Source organism: Oncorhynchus clarkii, chromosome 17, assembly GCF_045791955.1.
Source record: "Oncorhynchus clarkii lewisi isolate Uvic-CL-2024 chromosome 17, UVic_Ocla_1.0, whole genome shotgun sequence".
Lineage (NCBI taxonomy): Eukaryota > Metazoa > Chordata > Actinopteri > Salmoniformes > Salmonidae > Oncorhynchus > Oncorhynchus clarkii.
The window spans coordinates 33,664,610-33,684,609 of NC_092163.1; the positions used below are offsets into that span (position 1 = coordinate 33,664,610).

At 44.8% G+C, this 20,000-nt stretch overlaps 1 protein-coding gene across 5 annotated transcripts in view; it reads right to left on the reverse strand.

The window, feature by feature from the left end:
• LOC139370726 (max dimerization protein 4-like) overlaps nt 1–20,000 on the reverse strand; it is a 60,233-nt gene that overhangs the window by 16,682 nt on the left and 23,551 nt on the right. For all 5 annotated transcript variants that reach the window (XR_011627170.1, XR_011627169.1, XR_011627168.1 and 2 more), the window contains exon 4: nt 550–664. Coding sequence is in view for 1 of the 5 variants with exons in the window: in XM_071110381.1 (XP_070966482.1) it covers nt 550–664 (115 nt within the window). In the remaining 4 variants the exon portion in view is untranslated. The remainder of the gene's footprint in view (nt 1–549; nt 665–20,000) is intronic.

Sequence of the window (20,000 nt, forward strand, 5' to 3'; positions counted from 1 at the left end):
AAAGATGTAGAGAGAGAGAGTAAGTGCCTGGCGGTGCAGGGAGACTCTGAGGAAACAGCAGCTGAGCACTGAGCCTCTGAGGTAGGATCAGGAGGTACTTCCTGAGGACAGGGAGACATTCCTGACCTACTTCCTGTCTGTCTGTCTGTCTGCTAGTGGGTAACTCTCTGGGGTCCTTTAAAAGGAAAAGGAAAAGCTCTGATGCAGTAATTTATTCACCTCTGGAGTCCGACTGGGCCCAGTGGCATAATTATGACTTATTATGATTACAGTACAGCCTTTCAAAGGCCTGTGGTTTTGTGATTTGACGTTCAAGAACTTTCAGTTTCCGTTGTTCTGGAATTACAGTATAAGATTATGTCTGTGGCCCGTAGAATTACAAACCATAGAATGATCTTCCAAAAGACACCAAGTTTGGTGACATCATATCATGTTCATTCTAGTAATTGTACTTCTACACTGACGTCCTTGATATGGCAATTCTAGAAGGACGCATTTAACATTCAGCGTGGCTCTGGTTGTGGTTGTGGCTCTGTGTGGTCGTGGTACCTTGATGTGCATCTTGGCCCTTTTCAGCAGGCTCAGTGTGGTGTGTCTAGTGCTGTCCGGACCCAAAGGAACCAGCTCCTTCAGCTGCTCAAGGTACAGCCGTAGTTTGGCACGTCTGTAACACAAACAACCAGAGGTGGAGAGTGGTGAGGGAGTGAGTTGAGTCAGCAACATGTACAGGAAAGGCTCCTACACTGCAGGGTCAACACAGGTGAACTAGAGAGATCCTTTTGAAGTTATCTGCTTGGTAGAAACACAGAGGAGCACAAATGCACGCAGAGACTGAGAGTAGATGGCAGAGCTTCGCTAGAGAGCGATCCTAATCGCGTGACTGTTCTGTTGGTTTTCAGTGTCATACTTTCCTCTGGAACTCAATCACAATGCTTATCAGGTGGTGGGGGGGGGGTCAAAGTGAAACATGCTGGGAGCATACACATCCTGGTTGCAATGTTCATTCCGGCAGAAAAACAATAGTCCAAACCCCATGTCTCTACCATATGTGGTTCCAACGTTACAGACGATTCACTCTGAGAATGTAGCATGTTTACGGTGAAGGGAATGTCAGCACAGGCATGATCAACAAGGGGTCACTGCTCCATAGAACTCTGTGGCGCTGCTCCAGGGCAGAACGGCGCCAACGTCCATCGTCAACTGACAAGCTAACTAGTGGCTGCAGGTTCGGGAGTGAAAACATGGGCTTTTTCTACATGAATTCCGCTGAATACAAAACTAAATAGGGACTAAATATATATTTATTTACAAAGAGTATTTCCCTTTAAATTGCCATAGAAACGCCCCCTGTCAACATAGATTGATCGCCAATATAGACAATGAAAGCCAAGGATATCAAGTTGATTTTGATTGGTCCAACCAGCGTCAACACCAACAAATGGTACCACCCCACAACACCAAATATGGAAGAGCTACAACCAAGAGTGGTGCAGTCTAAACTAGCAACTGTCCCAGCAAATTAACGCTCTTACTTCATCAACACTGGCAAGGACAAGTATATTAAGGTTTTAATATTGTAGAGAACAATCTAATGATTCATTCTATGTAATGTATAATGACGTAGGGCAAAGAAATCTAGTGTTTGACGTTCATTTTGTAGCATCCTCTTGAACTGCCCCGTTTATCTCTACGTTGTACGGTGAACGTCCTACACTCTATAACACCCAGCTTCCCCAACTGCTCTTATCACACACACACACACACACACACACACACACACACACACACACACACACACACACACACACACATTCACTTTCTATTCTCCATACATCCCCACACACACGCTCCCACACACTCAAGCTTGTGGACGGAGTGTGTTGAGAGAGTGGAGAGGGTCGAGCGCAGGTCGCACGCACGCACGCGCACACACACACACACACACACACACACACACACACTCCTTCTGCAGGTTTAATGGCCTGTCCAAACAACACAGCCATGCAGGTTGCATAACCCCCGACAGCCGCAGTGTGTGAGTGTGCTTTCTGTCACATTATGTCATAGTACAGAGAGAGACAAAGAGAGAGAGACAGAGAGAGGACAATATGCTTGTGTTGAGCACTGCCTCTGGTAGCAGGAGAGCCAAAGAGATGGGCTACGTCCCAATCGGCACCCTATTCGCTACATAGTGCACAATGTGCTCTGAAAAAGTAGTGCACTATCTAGGGGATAGGGTGCCATTTTGGGATAGAGGCCGGGGCCTTTTACGTCAACTCGTGAGCAAACGGTTGCCCTAACGAGCACCCGAAATGAATTGTAAACTGAAAATTGAAAAGGGTAATCAAACATCAATAATGTGTGGGCCTTTTGGTCTCACAATGGGGGGAGGAGAGGAGGAGAGGTGGTGCAGGAATACAAGCTGACCATTTATGACCAGCCAGGGATGAAGAGATGATGGAGGGATGGAGAGATGAATGAACGATGCTCGGGCAATATGCTAGAGATGATACTCCACCACCATAAAACATGAAATCAACATTTAAGGAGAGATATTATCTTGATGCATGTTTTAATCAACATTTAAGGAGAGATATTATCTTGATGCATGTTTTAATCAACATTTAAGGAGAGATATTATCTTTATGCATGTTTTAATCAACATTTAAGGAGAGATATTATCTTGATGCATGTTTTAATCAACATTTAAGGAGAGATATTATCTTTATGCATGTTTTAATCAACATTTAAGGAGAGATATTATCTTGATGCATGTTTTAATCAACATTTAAGGAGAGATATTATCTTGATGCATGTTTTAATCAACAGTTAAAGCTGCAAAATGTAAACTTTTTGGAGCCCGACAAAATGCACTTAAGAAATGTGAGTTATAAATCTGTCATTCTCATTGAAAGCAAGTCTAAGAAGCGGTACATTTGATCAATGTGCACTATTTCTAGGCTTCCCTTTTGGTTTTGTACAGCAGCTTCAAACAGCTGGAAATACAATATTTTTGGTTGTAGAACATATTTCACAGCGGTTTAGATGGTACAATGATTCTCTACACTCTACTAGCTTGTTTTGTCACACTGACATTAGGCGAACCTATAGAATTGTATCAACCAGGAAATGGCGGATGCATGTTTTAATCAACAGTTAAGTACAGATCGTACCTTGATGTATGTTACGGTGGTCGTAAGCTTACAAATGACTTGGCCTATGTCCAGTCCCAAACAGGTCACGACATGGGCTACACATATCCAGGGCCTGACAGCCTGACACACTGACCTAAATATCACAGGGCCTATGGCTTTACTGTCTCCTCTACTCTCTCCAGGCTATATCTCCTCCTGCCAGACTCATGGCAACGCTGGCCAAGAAAAACCCACACAGGTGTTCTCAGAAAGACGTCGTGACGTGAGTCGACCGCCCCCAAAACCAAAGAGCACATCACACGGCCAAGGCATCTTTAGACCCAAAATGGCCGCTCTGTGTGTATATTGTACTGCAGTGTACGATCTTCAGAGAGAAAAAAACATTGACCCAAGGGGCCCCAGATGCCAACGCCCCAAAATGACCCCCTAACCACAGTCACACCAGTCAACAGAGAAAAGCACTCGATAATTTCATGACAGTCGTTTGAGTGATGTGTGGTAGAATGAACAAATGTAAAAGTACTTGCCCCTACACTGGATATGGGCTGTGTCCGATAGTGTGGCGTGTTACTGCAGCAGAAGAGAACAGAAACCAGTTGCATGAGGTTTCTGCATGATGCAACTTGATATAAACCTACTGTTATTGACACAACACTGGTTATGTCCTAGTGGGATCAGATCCTCCACTCCTATCCTATACTACTCCTATAGTCAGGTTGTGTCCTAGTGGGATCAGATCCTAGCACTCCTATCCTATACTACTCCTATAGTCAGGTTATGTCCTAGTGGGATCAGATCCTAGCACTCCTATCCTATACTACTCCTATAGTCAGGTTATGTCCTAGTGGGATCAGATCCTAGCACTCCAATCCTATACTACTCCTATAGTCAGGTTATGTCCTAGTGGGATCAGATCCTAGCACTCCAATCCTATACTACTCCTATAGTCAGGTTATGTCCTAGTGGGATCAGATCCTAGCACTCCTATCCTATACTACTCCTATAGTCAGGTTATGTCCTAGTGGGATCAGATCCTCCACTCCAATCCTATACTACTCCTATAGTCAGGTTGTGTCCTAGTGGGATCAGATCCTAGCACCCCTATCCTATACTACTCCTATAGTCAGGTTATGTCCTAGTGGGATCAGATCCTCCACTCCAATCCTATACTACTCCTATAGTCAGGTTGTGTCCTAGTGGGATCAGATCCTAGCACCCCTATCCTATACTACTCCTATAGTCAGGTTGTGTCCTAGTGGGATCAGATCCACCACTCCTATCATATACTACTCATATAGTCAGTTTGTGTCCTAGTGGGATCAGATCCTCCACTCCTATCCTATACTACTCCTATAGTCAGGTTGTGTAACTCTTTTCATAGCTACTTTTATCCCATTTTGTCCAAAAAGGGGCTTTAAAATATATAGACTTGTATATAGACTTTTCTACTGTGTTATTGACTGTATGTTTGTTTATTCCATGTGTAACTCTGTGTTGTTGTTTGTGTCGCACTGCTTTGCTTTATCTTGGCCAGGTTGCAGTTGTAAATGAGAGCTTGTTCTCAACTAGCCTACCTGGTTAAATAAAGGTGAAATTAAAAATAAATAAAATGCCTTCTGTTTTCTAGGATAATGCATGAAGCCTTTCTTTGTCCTAGCTAGGCTTCCTTCCTTCCTCTCCTCCAGCTCCAGGCTTCTCTCCACATGAACAGTAAACTGGTTCTAACTGCAGACTGCCTCCAGTCTGTCCTCAGGTCATCCCTCCATTACAATCAGTCTAATCACAGACAGGCTGCTAGCTCTCTGGCTGAGGAGCCCAGCACACCTGGGTCTGTTGTGAACACGCACACACAGCTGCATGTACACACACAAGCAAACACACACTCACACACATGAACGCTTGCACAACACACACACACACACACACACACACACACACACACACACACACACACACACACACACACACACACACACACACACACACACACACACACGGGGTCCTTGTACTTATCCCAAGCTAGTTGTTTCTATTTCACGGCAGGGCGTTGCCTGTGTTTTATAGGAAGAGAGACCCTCTTCCTCCCAGCCCACTCCATTAGGAGGTCAGTATAAGACCCAGACAACAGAAGGTGAACCGTTAGACTAGCAGCCATCTTCTCTCCCCAACATCAAACATCGTTATTCCCCTCTAACATCAATTAGAATGGCACCTTTCACTTCAGTGTGTTTAATCATTGTGGTCTTCAGAAAAACGTACAGCTTTTCTATAAAAATAGTTGAGCAAAAACATCTTGCAGGTGCAGACAGGAATTCAGCTGAAAACGAGGGCCGTGTGAAAGTGCTCCAGCGCTTTCATTCCTATTTCTCCCAAGGGGGCACCTACCCCCCCCTAATACGTTACCCCACCCTGGCTGCCAACACCAACACACCCTCCTCACCCTCCACCCCACAGGAGAACAAGTGTCTTCAGAGGAGGATCAGGGGTGGGGGCCTCCACCCCACCACCTCCAACCTGCCCCACTCTCCCCACTCCCCAGCCCACATGAAGCAGCTGGACCCAGGCCAGGGGAGGCCAGAGGAAGCGGGCAGGAAGGAGGCCGAGGGCCGTGGCTGGGGTCCGATCTGGTGGTGGAAGACTACTTTCTCCTCTGGCTGGAAACATCCGCTCAGTGTGCTCAGCTGCACTAGGCAGGGCTCAGCGAACACATCATCCGAGCGTAACCCGAGCCAATGGGCGACCATCTTGGCTCTATGAAAAATAAAAAAAACAAGGCGTAGCCCCTCTATAGTCCCCAATTCCCCTCCGCCACTCCTCCTCTGGAGATTTACCACTGTTTATTTACCTGGAGTCAGTTCCAGATCCACACCTGCACAGAGACCTGGTCTTTAGTATCCTAACTGTCCTGAGTGATCTGACCTGAAACCAGGTTCTGTTTATCACAACAGCAGTGAAACAGAGTTCTGTTTGGACACCTCATACCAGGTAAACACAGACCTAGCTCGGAGGGGGAGAGAAACATCTGTAAAGTATTTTAGGATGAGATGATGGATGGAGTTTGCCGTTATGTCATTCTCCAATAAATGTTTCATTTTATCCCCCCCCCCCCCCCCCATTTTAAAAAGTAGATGATTATTCGATTAGACTTTCCCTCCCTCTCTTTCTGACCCAAACCTTGCATGTCAGAGGCTATGAACCAGTTGTTCTCATGCCTGGTCACCTCGCTCCAGAAATCTCTTAGTGTGTGTGTGTGTGTGTGTGTGTGTGTGTGTGTGTGTGTGTGTGTGTGTGTGTGTGTGTGTGTGTGTGTCCCTCCCTGACAGATCCTTGCTGTTTCGTACTTCTGTTTGTTATTAAACCAGACCCTGGTCACTCAATATTCATCAAGAATGCCTGGCTGACACACACACACACACACACACACACACACACACACACACACACACACACACACACACACACACACACACACACACACACACACAATAGTGTCCTTGAAAAGGGATGCCCATTTCATTCTGTTCCCGATACACAACGTTGAGACCGAGCTACTTCACATTTCTCATTCCAATTCATCAGGGTGGGTTGAAAATAGTATCCCCTTTTATGTTCATGTGAATAGGAACCTTTGATGATCCAGACAGCAGACATGACAGAGAACTGGTTGATCTGAACACACTATAAGGTGCTCATATTTACCTATGGTCAAACCAGTCTGGGAACACTTCCCCCTAACGACCCGTATGAATGGAAACACATCAAGGTATGGTAGCATACAGACACGGCTGTATTAACATCAGAAACATATATATATATATATAGCTACATAGAGACATATATCTATCTATGTCTAAATATCTATGGTTGACATTATAGTGAGTCTAAGGGCTTGTGACATAAGGCTCTAATATGGATTATAAAGACTCATAAATGGTTATTAGCCTCCAGGCAGTGCTGTAGGTCTCTGGAATAGACTATAGTTCCTCTATTGTTGGGCCCCGATGGAATGTAAGGGTTTGAGGTAACAAGACTGTAAAGCTGGCTCTCTGGACTGTTGTGACCGCGAGAGGCGCGGCCCATTCACGGTCACGTCCAAGAGGAAGCCACCTGACCGCTGTCATTTGCTCCCGAGATTGGGCTCAGTCGGGTGGTTCATTTTGTGAATTACTCCGATTTTTTTTTACTAAACCCTTCCGTCCACTCACTCACTCACTCACTCACTCACTCACTCACTCACTCACACACTCACTCACTCACTCACTCACTCACTCACTCACACACTCATTCACACACACACACACTCATTCACACACACACTCATTCACACACACTCATTCACACACACACACACACACACACACACACACACACACACACACACACACACACACACACACACACACACACACACACACACACACACACACACACACACACACTTAAAGGCTTAATGCCAAACACAAAGCAAAGGCTTAATGACAAACACAAAGCAAAGCAACTCCCTTCCTTCAGAACACTGTGTCCACATTCTAATCAGTCCTACTTAACATAACCCACTCCCCTAACCCAACTCCCTTCCTTCAGAACACTGTGTCCACATTCTAATCAGTCCTACTTAACATAACCCACTACCCTAACCCAACTCCCTTCCTTCAGAACACTGTGTCCACATTCTAATCAGTCCTACTTAACATAACCCACTACCCTAACCCAACTCCCTTCCTTCAGAACACTGTCCACATTCTAATCAGTCCTACTTAACATAACCCACTACCCTAACCCAACTCCCTTCCTTCAGAACACTGTGTCCACATTCTAATCAGTCCTACTTAACATAACCCACTACCCTAACCCTCTCACTTTGCTTTGCTTGCTTTACGTTATGGCTTTTTGAATGACAACAGCCCATAAATACACACACACTCACACATACACACACCGACCCGTGGATGCGGAGGAATGAGCAGCACGCCTGCGCCTGGCGCTGGACCAAGCCTGTTCGTTCTAGTAAAGGTCAGGGGTCAGCAGAAACACACTGCTGCGATGTTTCCCCTCGCTCGCCAGGCCAACTCGGTTCGTCATGTTTGGCCGGAAGGAGAAGAACCCACCCTGCCGTGCCTGACACGCTTGTTTTGACTTCAGAACAGAGACCGAGAGAGACGTCCACATTGTTCAAAGAATAAGAGAGGAGGAGAAAGACATGAGCTAAATGTCCAGTACAGGAGGGAACATAGCCTCCTGACTGGCTCTGGAAAACATACTCCGCCATCCTCTTTGTTTCTAATTCTGACCACTTCAACTCAAAACAGAACCCCTGGTTCATCTGGTGACAAAAATGGAAGCCTCATTCCCTTTAAATTGATACTAAGCTGTTTACCAGATATGGGTCATGACATTACGACACACTCCGGGAAAAAAACCCTCTTAAAAGCTTCATTTAAAAGCCGAAAACGTTTAACCTAAGTAGTTCTAAATGCCCCCACGGTGTTAGCCTACTCTACTTCAAGTAGTGTAAGTGGTGTAAGTGGGCCTGAGCTGGATCGCCTGTATCGTATCGCCACGGTGGGTTTATGGAATTTTGGGGTTGCCAAGTATGGTGAATGGTTCCACATCTGGCAACCAGACAGACAGACTGAAGGGGGAGGGAGAGGGGACAGAGAGAGAGAGGGAGAGAGAGGGAAAGAGGGGAGAGAGAGTGAAGGAAAGAGAGAGAGAGAGAGAGAGAGAGAGAGAGAGAGAGAGAGAGAGAGAGAGAGAGAGGGAAATAGGGGAGAGAGAGAGGGAAAAAGGGGAGAGAGAGAAAGAGAGAGAGAGACAGGGGTCTAAAGGAGAGAGAAAAGGAGAGAGAGGGGAAGTGGGACAAGAAAGAAGAGATCCAGTCCCAGCCTGGGGGCTAGCAGACACAGAACACAACACAGAACACAGCCCTCCTCTCCTCATCAGTCTCTCTCTCTGTCACCCTCTGGTCCTCAGCCCCTGCCCAGGCACACATGTTTACATTAACAAGAAAGAAGAGAAGAAGAGATCTGATGGGCCAGACCGCACCGTCCTCAAAAACAGCGGAACGGAGAGAAAAACAAGAAAAGAGAGACAGTCGTCCCATGTGAACGTGTCTTTGTGGTGAGACACAGCCCACGCCATCAGTGGTGTAGTGGAGGGCAGACGTAAGTAAACATGGGTTCCACACTTGTTTCTTTTGCTTGACAGTTTACACATTGAAAGTACAGGGTGTGTTGCTTTACTCACCACCACTGGCGATAAGAGTTTACCCATCAACTTTTTTACCACAACATCACTGCAAGCAATGTACTGTATGATAATAGAGAGAAAGGAAAGAGAGAGAGAGATAGATAGAGAGAGAGTGAGAGAGAGAGAGAGAGAGAGAGAGAGAAAGAGGGAGAGAGAGAGAGAGAAAGAGGGGAGAGAGAGAGAGAAAGAGGGAGAGAGAGAGAGAGAGAGAGAGAGAGAGAGAGAGAGAGAGAGAGAGAGAGCGGGAGATAGAGAGGGAGAGGGATAGAGAGAGCGAGAGAAAGAGGGGAGAGAGAGAGAGAGAGGGGGGAGAGAGAGAGAGCGGGAGATAGAGAGGGAGAGCGAGAGAGAGAGAGAGAGAGAGAGAGAGAGAGAGAGAGAAAGAGAAAGAGAAAGACAGGCGAGAGCGATAGAGAGGGGGGTCTAAAGGAGAGAGAGAGAAAGAGAAAGAAAGAGAAATGGAGAAGGAGAGAGATAAAAGACAGGCAGACAGAGGGAGATGATTTCCTTTCAGATATGAAATGTCAGTTCTCTGGAACAGACAGTCAGGCTTTATTTGTTTTCTGTCAGCGAGGACGACACACCCACTGTGAGAATGTATGCGTGTGTGTGTGTGTGTGTGTGTGTGTGTGTGTGTGTGGAGTGTTTGGTGACAACTGTGCGAGGCGAGACAGAGACACAATAGGCCCCATCAACACACACACACACACAGACCTGGCCACAGAAACAAGGGCTATGAGTCACGAGGCTCCGTCTTTAGCACGCAAGCGACTGAAACCTGCGTCAACACAGCAACTTAGCAAAACAACACAGTGTACGCCAAGGAGTGAGTGACACGGTCAACGTGGCTAGCTGAATTAGCCTACTTCAGCAGGAAATGCCTAAGTCTCCACACACGTTTTGATTTGTCTCTGTTGCCATAGAAAACAACTGGTTTATTGTTGTTCAGTCGTTGGTAGTATTTTCATGTCTAACTGGAATTTCCATGTCTATTGGAATGCCTTGTTGCGATTGGTTTCGTTTGTCTCTTTCCAAAACTGAAACTAGCCCTGGGGTGACTGAAACTAGCCCTGGGGTGACTGAAACTAGCCCTGGGGTGACTGAAACTAGCCCGGGGGTGACTGAAACTAGCCCCGGGGTGACCGAAACTAGCCCGGGGGTGACCGAAACTAGCCCGGGGGTGACTGAAACTAGCCCGGGGGTGACTGAAACTAGCCCCGGGGTGACTGAAACTAGCCCCGGGGTGACTGAAACTAGGAAACTAGCCCCGGGGTGACTGAAACTAGCCCTGGGGTGACTGAAACTAGCCCCGGGGTGACTGAAACTAGCCCTGGGGTGACTGAAACTAGCCCGGGGGTGACTGAAACTAGCCCTGGGGTGACTGAAACTAGCCCGGGGGTGACTGAAACTAAAGCACGTCAGATTAAAAACACCTTTGATTCAACATGCGCTGTATATACAAAGGTACGTGGACACCCCTTCAAATAAGTGGATGAGATGTTCGACGAGCAAGTGTCCACATACTTGTTGGTCATGTAGTGTACCTCTGTCGCGTACAAAGCAGACGTAGTGTACAAAGCGCCAAAAAATAAGAACGAGTGAGAATAGAGAATAGGAAACGAGTGAGAATAGAGAATAGGAAACGAGTGAGAATAGAGAATAGGAAACGAGTGAGAATAGAGAATAGGAAATGAGTGAGAGTAAAGAATAGGAAACGAGTGAGAATAGAGAATAGGAAACGAGTGAGAGTAAAGAATAGGAAACGAGTGAGAATAGAGTATAGGAAACGAGTGAGAATAGAGAATGGGAAACGAGTGAGAATAGAGAATAGGAAACGAGTGAGAATAGAGAATAGGAAATGAGTGAGAATAGAGAATAGGAAACGAGTGAGAATAGAGAATAGGAAACGAGTGAGAATAGAGAATAGGAAACGAGTGAGAATAGAGAATAGGAAACAAGTGAGAATAAAGGAGTGTGAGAAGTCAAATGTCAGTTTGGAGATCGACCACCAGTTGTGTTCGATGAAGTGATGTGGTTCAAATCAAATCAAATGCTATTGGTCGCATGTTCACATAGTTAGCGGTTGTTGTTGTAAGCTTAGCGAAATGCTTGTCTGTAGTGAAATGCTTGTGTTCCTAGCTCCAACGCTGCAGTAGTATCTAACAAAACACACATCTAAAAGTTAAAGAATGGTTTGGTGTGCATCTCTGTATCATTTCAAAGTCAGGAGCGCCCAAACTAAATATGCACGTTTTCCAAAGCTGTAACAACAGTCTGTAATGTCATTATACAAGAAGTGTAACAACAGTCTGTAATGTCATTATACAAGAAGTGTAACAACAGTCTGTAATGTCATTATACAAGAAGTGTAACAACAGTCTGTAATGTCATTATACAAGAAGTGTAACAACAGTCTGTAATGTCATTATACAAGAAGTGTAACAACAGTCTGTAATGTCATTATACAAGAAGTGTAACAACAGTCTGTAATGTCATTATACAAGAAGTGTAACAACAGTCTGTAATGTCATTATACAAGAAGTGTAACAACAGTCTGTAATGTCATTATACAAGAAGTGTAACAACAGTCTGTAATGTCATTATACAAGAAGTGTAACAACAGTCTGTAATGTCATTATACAAGAAGTGTAACAACAGTCTGTAATGTCATTATACAAGAAGTGCAAGGAAACGCTTGAAATGTCCCTTCTGTCCTGAGTTGCATGACAGCTAAGGTTGGAGTCGGACAGACAGACAGACTAGTGGGGACACTAGTGGGGACACTAGTCCCACCTAGGGACACGGTGAAATGGGCCTACAGGTCTGCATACACACTGTACCGATGTCAATGATTAACACACAATAACACATAACCCACTGGCACAAACCACCAATTCTCTCCTCTCCTCAGCGTCAGTATAAGAATGGGTTTCTGAGAAAGAGGTGGTGGGGGTTCCATGTATATTATATCATCGGACTAGTATTGTGTGGGTTGCACAATGGGTACACAATCTCCTACGATGTCACGCAGAGGCAGAGAGAGAGAGCAAGAGAGGGGTAGAGAGAAAGAGAGATAGAGAGGGTAGAAAGAGAGGGGATAGAGAGAGAGAAAGCTAGATAGAGAGAAAGAGGGGGTAGAGAGAGAGAGAGAAAGAGGGGGTAGAGAGAGTGAGAGAGAAAAAGAGGGGTAGAGAGAGAGAGAGAGAGAGAGAGGGGGTAGAAATAGAGGGGGTAGAGAGAGAGAAAGAGAGGGGTAGAGAGAGAGAGAGAGAGAGAGAGAGGGGGTAGAAATAGAGGGGGTAGAGAGAGAGAAAGAGAGGGGTAGAGAGAGAGAGAGAGAGAGTGAGGGGGTAGAAATAGAGGGGGTAGAGAGAGAGAAAGAGAGGGGTAGAGAGAGAGAGAGGGGGTAGAAATAGAGGGGGTAGAGAGAGAGAAAGAGAGGGGTAGAGAGAGAGAGAGAGAGGGGGTAGAGAGAGAGAGAGAAAGAGGGGGTAGAGAGAGTGAGAGAGAAAAAGAGGGGTAGAGAGAGAGAGAGAGAGAGGGGGTAGAAATAGAGGGGGTAGAGAGAGAGAAAGAGAGGGGTAGAGAGAGAGAGAGAGAGAGAGAGAGGGGGTAGAAATAGAGGGGGTAGAGAGAGAGAAAGAGAGGGGTAGAGAGAGAGAGAGAGAGAGTGAGGGGGTAGAAATAGAGGGGGTAGAGAGAGAGAAAGAGAGGGGTAGAGAGAGAGAGAGGGGGTAGAAATAGAGGGGGTAGAGAGAGAGAAAGAGAGGGGTAGAGAGAGAGAGAGAGAGGGGGTAGAAATAGAGGGGGTAGAGAGAGAAAAAGAGAGGGGTAGAGAGAGAGAGAGAGAGAGAGAGGGGGTAGAAATAGAGGGGGTAGAGAGAGAAAAAGAGAGGGGTAGAGAGAGAGAGAGGGGGTAGAAATAGAGGGGGTAGAGAGAGAGAAAGAGAGGGGTAGAGAGAGAGAGAGAGAGGGGGTAGAAATAGAGGGGGTAGAGAGAGAAAAAGAGAGGGGTAGAGAGAGAGAGAGAGAGAGAGAGAGGGTAGAAATAGAGGGGGTAGAGAGAGAAAAAGAGAGGGGTAGAGAGAGAGAGAGAGAGAGAGAGAGGGGGTAGAAATAGAGGGGGTAGAGAGAGAAAAAGAGAGGGGTAGAGAGAGAATGCAGACTGTTTTACTTTCTTTCCTCTGAATCTCTGAATCTCAACACCTAGAATCAAACCTTGTGTACATGGAAACAGAGAGACTATCTGAAAGGGAATTCAAATTCAGTTGTGTGTGTTGTGTGTGTTGTGTGTGCACAACACCATGCATCAAATGAACTCTTCAAACAAACCTCTCTCTAGCTGTAGCTAGCCATCCACTTTCCCAAACCAAATCAACTCCAGTCTCTTCTCTCTCTAGCTGTAGCTAGCCATCCACTTTCCCAAACCAAATCAACTCCAGTCTCTTCTCTCTCTAGGTGTAGCTAGCCATCCACTTTCCCAAACCAAATCAACTCCAGTCTCTTTCTCTCTAGGTGTAGCTAGCCATCCACTTTCCCAAACCAAATCAACTCCAGTCTCTTCTCTCTCTAGCTGTAGCTAGCCATCCACTTTCCCAAACCAAATCAACTCCAGTCTCTTCTCTCTCTAGGTGTAGCTAGCCATCCACTTTCCCAAACCAAATCAACTCCAGTCTCTTCTCTCTCTAGCTGTAGCTAGCCATCCACTTTCCCAAACCAAATCAACTCCAGTCTCTTCTCTCTCTAGCTGTAGCTAGCTATCTACTTTCCCAGACCAAAACAACTCCAGTCTCTTCTCTCTCTAGCTGTAGCTAGCCATCTACTTTCCCAGACCAAAACAACTCCAGTCTCTTCTCTCTCTAGCTGTAGCTAGCCATCCACTTTCCCAAACCAAAACAACTCCAGTCTCTTCTCTCTCTAGCTGTAGCTAGCCATCCACTTTCCCAGACCAAAACAACTCCAGTCTCTTCTCTCTCTCGCTGTAGCTAGCCATCCACTTTCCCAAACCAAAACAACTCCAGTCTCTTCTCTCTCTAGCTGTAGCTAGCCATCTACTTTCCCAAACCAAAACAACTCCAGTCTCTTCTCTCTCTAGCTGTAGCTAGCCATCCACTTTCCCAAACCAAAACAACTCCAGTCTCTTCTCTCTCTAGCTGTAGCTAGCCATCTACTTTCCCAAACCAAAACAACTCCAGTCTCTTCTCTCTCTAGCTGTAGCTAGCCATCCACTTTCCCAGACCAAAACAACTCCAGTCTCTTCTCTCCCTAGCTGTAGCTAGCCATCTACTTTCCCAAACCAAAACAACTCCATTCTTACATGAAGTGGTGACGTGGCTTTGCTAGCCTGCAGTACATTCTCCTAGTACTACTAGGACTATTTCTACTGCCTGCAAGCTGAGTGTGTCACCCTCCCCTTTCCCCCTACCCGCCTCTGTTACACAACTCAACATTCCACCGTATGTGTGTGTGTGAGTGTGTGTTACGTGCAGAGCTGACCTCATTTTCAATCTGCTCTACTCTGCTGTGCCCGACACACCAGCCACGTCCTCCAGTAGCAGTCGGGAAGCCCTTCCACCCTAACCTCCAGCGTCCTCCAGTAGAAGTCAGGGGGCCCTCCCACCATACCCTCCAGCGCCACAGAGGAATCCCCACAGCCCCCCATCCCCTCCACAACACAAACAACACCCATGCCTGCCTGACTTTCTAGGAATGGCAGTCAAGTCGGCCCAGCCTCGCTCGCTTTCTGTTCCTCACTTGTTTTGTGCTTCTGTACTCAGGGGCGCAGCTTTGGTTTTAGAAGTGGGGGGACATAACTTTTTTTTTATCTAGACGGATAAACACTCCAAACAGCCTACCCGACTGCTCGGAGGCGTCCACATGGTCCTAAAGCACACCGTTGCCTCGTTTTGTATCACATTTCAATGATAAAATCAGGGGGGGGAACAAAAATGCAATTTCAAAAAATGGTGAGTGAAAGTTGCGCCCCTGGTTGTCCTGTCGTATTTCACAACTCAAAGAACAGCCTTTATAGAAACAACATGCTATTCTTCTCTCTCTCAATACAATACATTACAATACCAATAACAATACAATACAATACAATACAATACAATACATTACAATACAATACATTGCAATACAATACAACCAGAATCCATCTCTCTCTCTCTCCCTCTCTCTCTCTCTCTCTCTCTCTCTCTCTCTCTCTCCCTCTCTCTCTCTCCCTCTCTCTCTCCCTCTCTCTCCATCTCTCTCTCTCTCTCTCCCTCTCTCTCTCCATCTCTCTCTCTCTATCCCTCTCTCTCTCTCCCCATCTCTCTCTCTCCCCATCTCTCTCTCTCTCTCCATCTCTCTCTCTCTCTCTATCCCTCTCTCTCTCTCTCGCTCTCTCTCCCCATCTCTCTCTCTCCCCATCTCTCTCTCTCCCTCTCTCTCTCTCCCTCTCTCTCCCCATCTCTCCCTCTCTCTCCCCATCTCTCTCTCTCTCTCCCTCTCCCTCTCTCTCTCTCCCTCTCTCTCTCTCCCTCTCCCCATCTCTCTCTCTCCCCATCTCTCCCTCTCTCTCTCTATCTCATGGCCACACAGCTCCATAGTCCACTCCAGGCACAGTGTGTGTTCATGACTTGTTAAAATCTCTTTTTTTACGAGGGGCATCAGCTACTTTGCGTCAGTTGAAAATGATTTAGTGACAGAGGGAACTGAGCCCGGACCGACGACCTGAAGGCTTCAACACCTGATATGGTGTGACTACCTTCTCATTGAGATGTGGGTATAGGAGGGGTACACCTACATAGGTGTGAAGTGTGCATAACATAGACTACGTGAGCCTATACACATACTGTGAGACAGACACACACCACACATGGACATGAGCAAACACACACTAAAGCAGACATGTACCACATACACAACAAGCATGCTGACACACCCGGACATGGACACACATGTGAACACACACATACACATGTACGGTATTGTATTGTATTGCAATGTATTTTATTGTATTGCAATGTATTGTATTGTATTGTATTGTATTGTATTGCAATGTATTGTATTGCAATGTATTGTATTGTAATGTATTGTATTGTATTGTAATGTATTGTATTGTATTGTAATGTATTGTATTGTATTGCAATGTATTGTATTGTAATGTATTGCATTGTATTGTAATGTATTGTATTGTATTGCAATGTATTGTATTGTATTGTATTGTATTGTATTGTAATGTATTGTATTGTATTGCAATGTATTGTATTGTATTGTATTGTATTGTATTGCAATGTATTGTATTGTAATGTATTGTATTGTATTGTAATGTATTGTATTGTATTGTAATGTATTGTATTGTATTGCAATGTATTGTATTGTAATGTATTGTATTGTATTGTAATGTATTGTATTGTATTGCAATGTATTGTATTGTATTGTATTGTATTGTATTGTAATGTATTGTATTGCAATGTATTGTATTGTATTGTATTGTAATGTATTGTATTGCAATGTATTGTATTGTAATGTATTGTATTGTATTGTAATGTATTGTATTGTATTGCAATGTATTGTATTGTATTGTATTGTAATGTATTGTATTGTATTGTATTGTATTGCAATGTATTGTATTGTAATGTATTGTATTGTATTGTAATGTATTGTATTGTATTGTATTGTATTGTATTGTATTGTATTGTATTGTAATGTGTTGTATTGTGTTGTATTGTAATGTATTGTATTGCAATGTATTGTAATGTATTGTATTGCAATGTATTGTATTGCAATGTATTGTATTGTAATGTATTGTATTGTATTGTAATGTATTGTAATGTATTGTAATGTATTGTATTGTATTGTAATGTATTGTATTGTATTGCAATGTATTGTATTGTATTGTATTGTATTGTATTGTAATGTATTATATTGTATTGTAATGTATTGGTTGTATTGTATTGTAATGTGTTGAATTGTATTGGTTGTATTGTATTGTATTGTGTTGTATTGTAATGTGTTGTATTGTGTTGTATTGTAATGTATTGTATTGTATTGTATTGTATTGTAATGTATTGTATTGTATTGTATTGTATTGTATTGTATTGTATTGCATTGTATTGTATTGTATTGTAATGTGTTGTATTGTGTTGTATTGTAATGTATTGTATTGTATTGTATTGTATTGTAATATGTTGTATTGTGTTGTATTGTATTGTAATGTGTTGTATTGACTTGTATTGTATTGTAATGTGTTGTATTATATTGAATTGTATTGTAATGTATTGCATTGAATCGTACTGTATTGTAGATGATTGAAGGTGTCCAGGTTACTGGCATGCATGTGAACCTACCTTCACACCTACTGTACATTTCCATGCACACCTATGATTAAGTCAACACACACACACGCAGACGCACACACGCACACACACATTATGACAGTACAGTCCAGTAGACTGAGAGACTGACACGTGGCGTCTTCCGCCCCCATTATCCCCAATGAGTCACTGATCACTATTTAATTATGTGGAATGTTACAGAGCGACTTGGCAGCACGGCGTGACCAAGAACCATAAAGGTCAGAACCATAAAGGTCACATGTCCTCAACACAGAACATGCCTATCTACCTACTCAGGATTAATATGAGAGAGAGAGATGAGAGAGAGAAAGAGAAAGAGAGAAATGGCTGGCAATAACAGAAGCACTGAAGATAACAATTATGTCCCGTCATCAGTTCAATGTGGTGTTTCTGTGTCTATGACCTTAGGTATATGAGTACATGACCTTACAGTATATCATAGTTATAGTTAAAGACCCAACACAGACGTTTTTATATCAATATCAAGGACCTTTCTGCAATACATTTCAATTCAAATGGGCAAAATGGGCTTTTTAGCAACAAAAATCATTCTCAAGCAAGAATTTAGTCCGAGTGGGGAGGGGAAAACTGACAACGGGCTGTTATTGGTGGAGAGGTTTGCCCATGCAAACCTGCTGATTAGAAAAGCCTGTGTAGATTGTATTTTCACCCAGAAACTATCAAGAAATAAAATGTCTTAATACATTTACAGTGTTAGTTTCATCAGCTGTTGTACAATATGATATAAAACAACACAGGGAAAACTTAATTTTGACTGCACTGGGCCTTTAAAACCTCATCATGTCCAATATCACAGGCCTTCCATAGCCTGGGTCTTGTTTATTTGGGCATGCAACGGAAAACGTTTGCAAAGTTTCTTATTGGACAAGTCCTGGTAGTCCTTCCCTGTTTCAGTATGTTTTTGTCTGTTCGCTGCCTAATGACCACAACCCTGTTGTCTTTGTATCAGATGACTTCCTCTCACTCAGATGCGAGATCCATTTCAGACAGGGCAAGCCAGCCAGGGACTCTCTCTCATACAGTTTCCTGTCACAAAAGAGTCAGCCCCCCTAACCCAAATAAAAGGTAGGAGGGAAGAAGGGAGGAGAGAGGCATTTTGGCAGAGAGAGAGAGAGTGAGGAGGGTCTACTGTGAGCAGGGGCTCTGTAGGTACCCCTCCTCCCCATCTGCTTTCATCCTCCTCTTTCCCTCAGCCTTCTGCTGACTCAGTAAGAGAGAGAGAGAGAGAGAGAGAGAGAGAGAGAGAGAGAGAGAGAGAGAGAGAGAGAGAGAGAGAGAGAGAGAGAGAGAGAGAGAGAGAGAGAGGAGAGAGAGAGAGAGAGAGAGAGAGAGAGAGAGAGAGAAGGAGAGAGAAGGAGAGAGAGAGAGAGAGAGAGAGAGAGAGAGAGAGAGAGAGAGAGAGAAGGAGAGAGAAGAGAGAGAGAGAGAGAGAGAGAGAGAGAGAGAGAGAAAGTAAAAAGAAAAAAAGAAAGAAAACAGAAGAAACAGATGTGGTCTCTTTGGAGAGAGAAGGAGAGAGAGAAGGAGAGAGAAGGAGAGGGAGAGAGAGGAGAGAGGAGAGAGAAGGAGAGAGGAGAGAGAAGGAGAGAGAGGAGAGAGGAGAGAGAGAAGGAGGAGAGAGAAGGAGAGAGAGAAGGAGAGAGAGAAGGAGAGAGAGAAGGAGAGAGAGAAGGAGGAGAGAGAAGGAGAGAGAGAAGGAGAGAGAGAAGGAGAGAGAGGAGAGAGGAGAGAGAGAAGGAGAGAGAGAAGGAGAGAGAGGAGAGAGAGAAGGAGAGAGAGAATGAGAGAAGGAGAGAGAGAAGGAGGAGAGAGAAGGAGAGAGAGAAGGAGAGAGAGAAGGAGAGAGAGAGAAGGAGAGAGAGAAGGAGAGAGAGGAGGAGAGAGAGAAGGAGAGAGGGGAGCAGAAGAGGTGAAGTAACAGGCCTGCCCCCCCTCCTCCATCCCCTCCTCCCCTCCCCCTAACATCCAGTCTGATATATCACACACTACAGAGTGGTGTTTCTTTCTACACTGGCTCCAGCCCCAGCCAGGTCTGGCCTCTAGCTACAATGGGAGAACAGGTCCCAGGTCTGTTTGTATAGCCAACTCCTATGGTCGTTATCAAGCCCAACATATTATATTGCAGGAGTTGGCAATACAGCACAAACAGATCTGGGGCCAGGCTATAGAGGGGAAGTTCTGAATAAGACAAGTAAGGAGGACACTGTGATGATGAATGGAATCTGAGAGG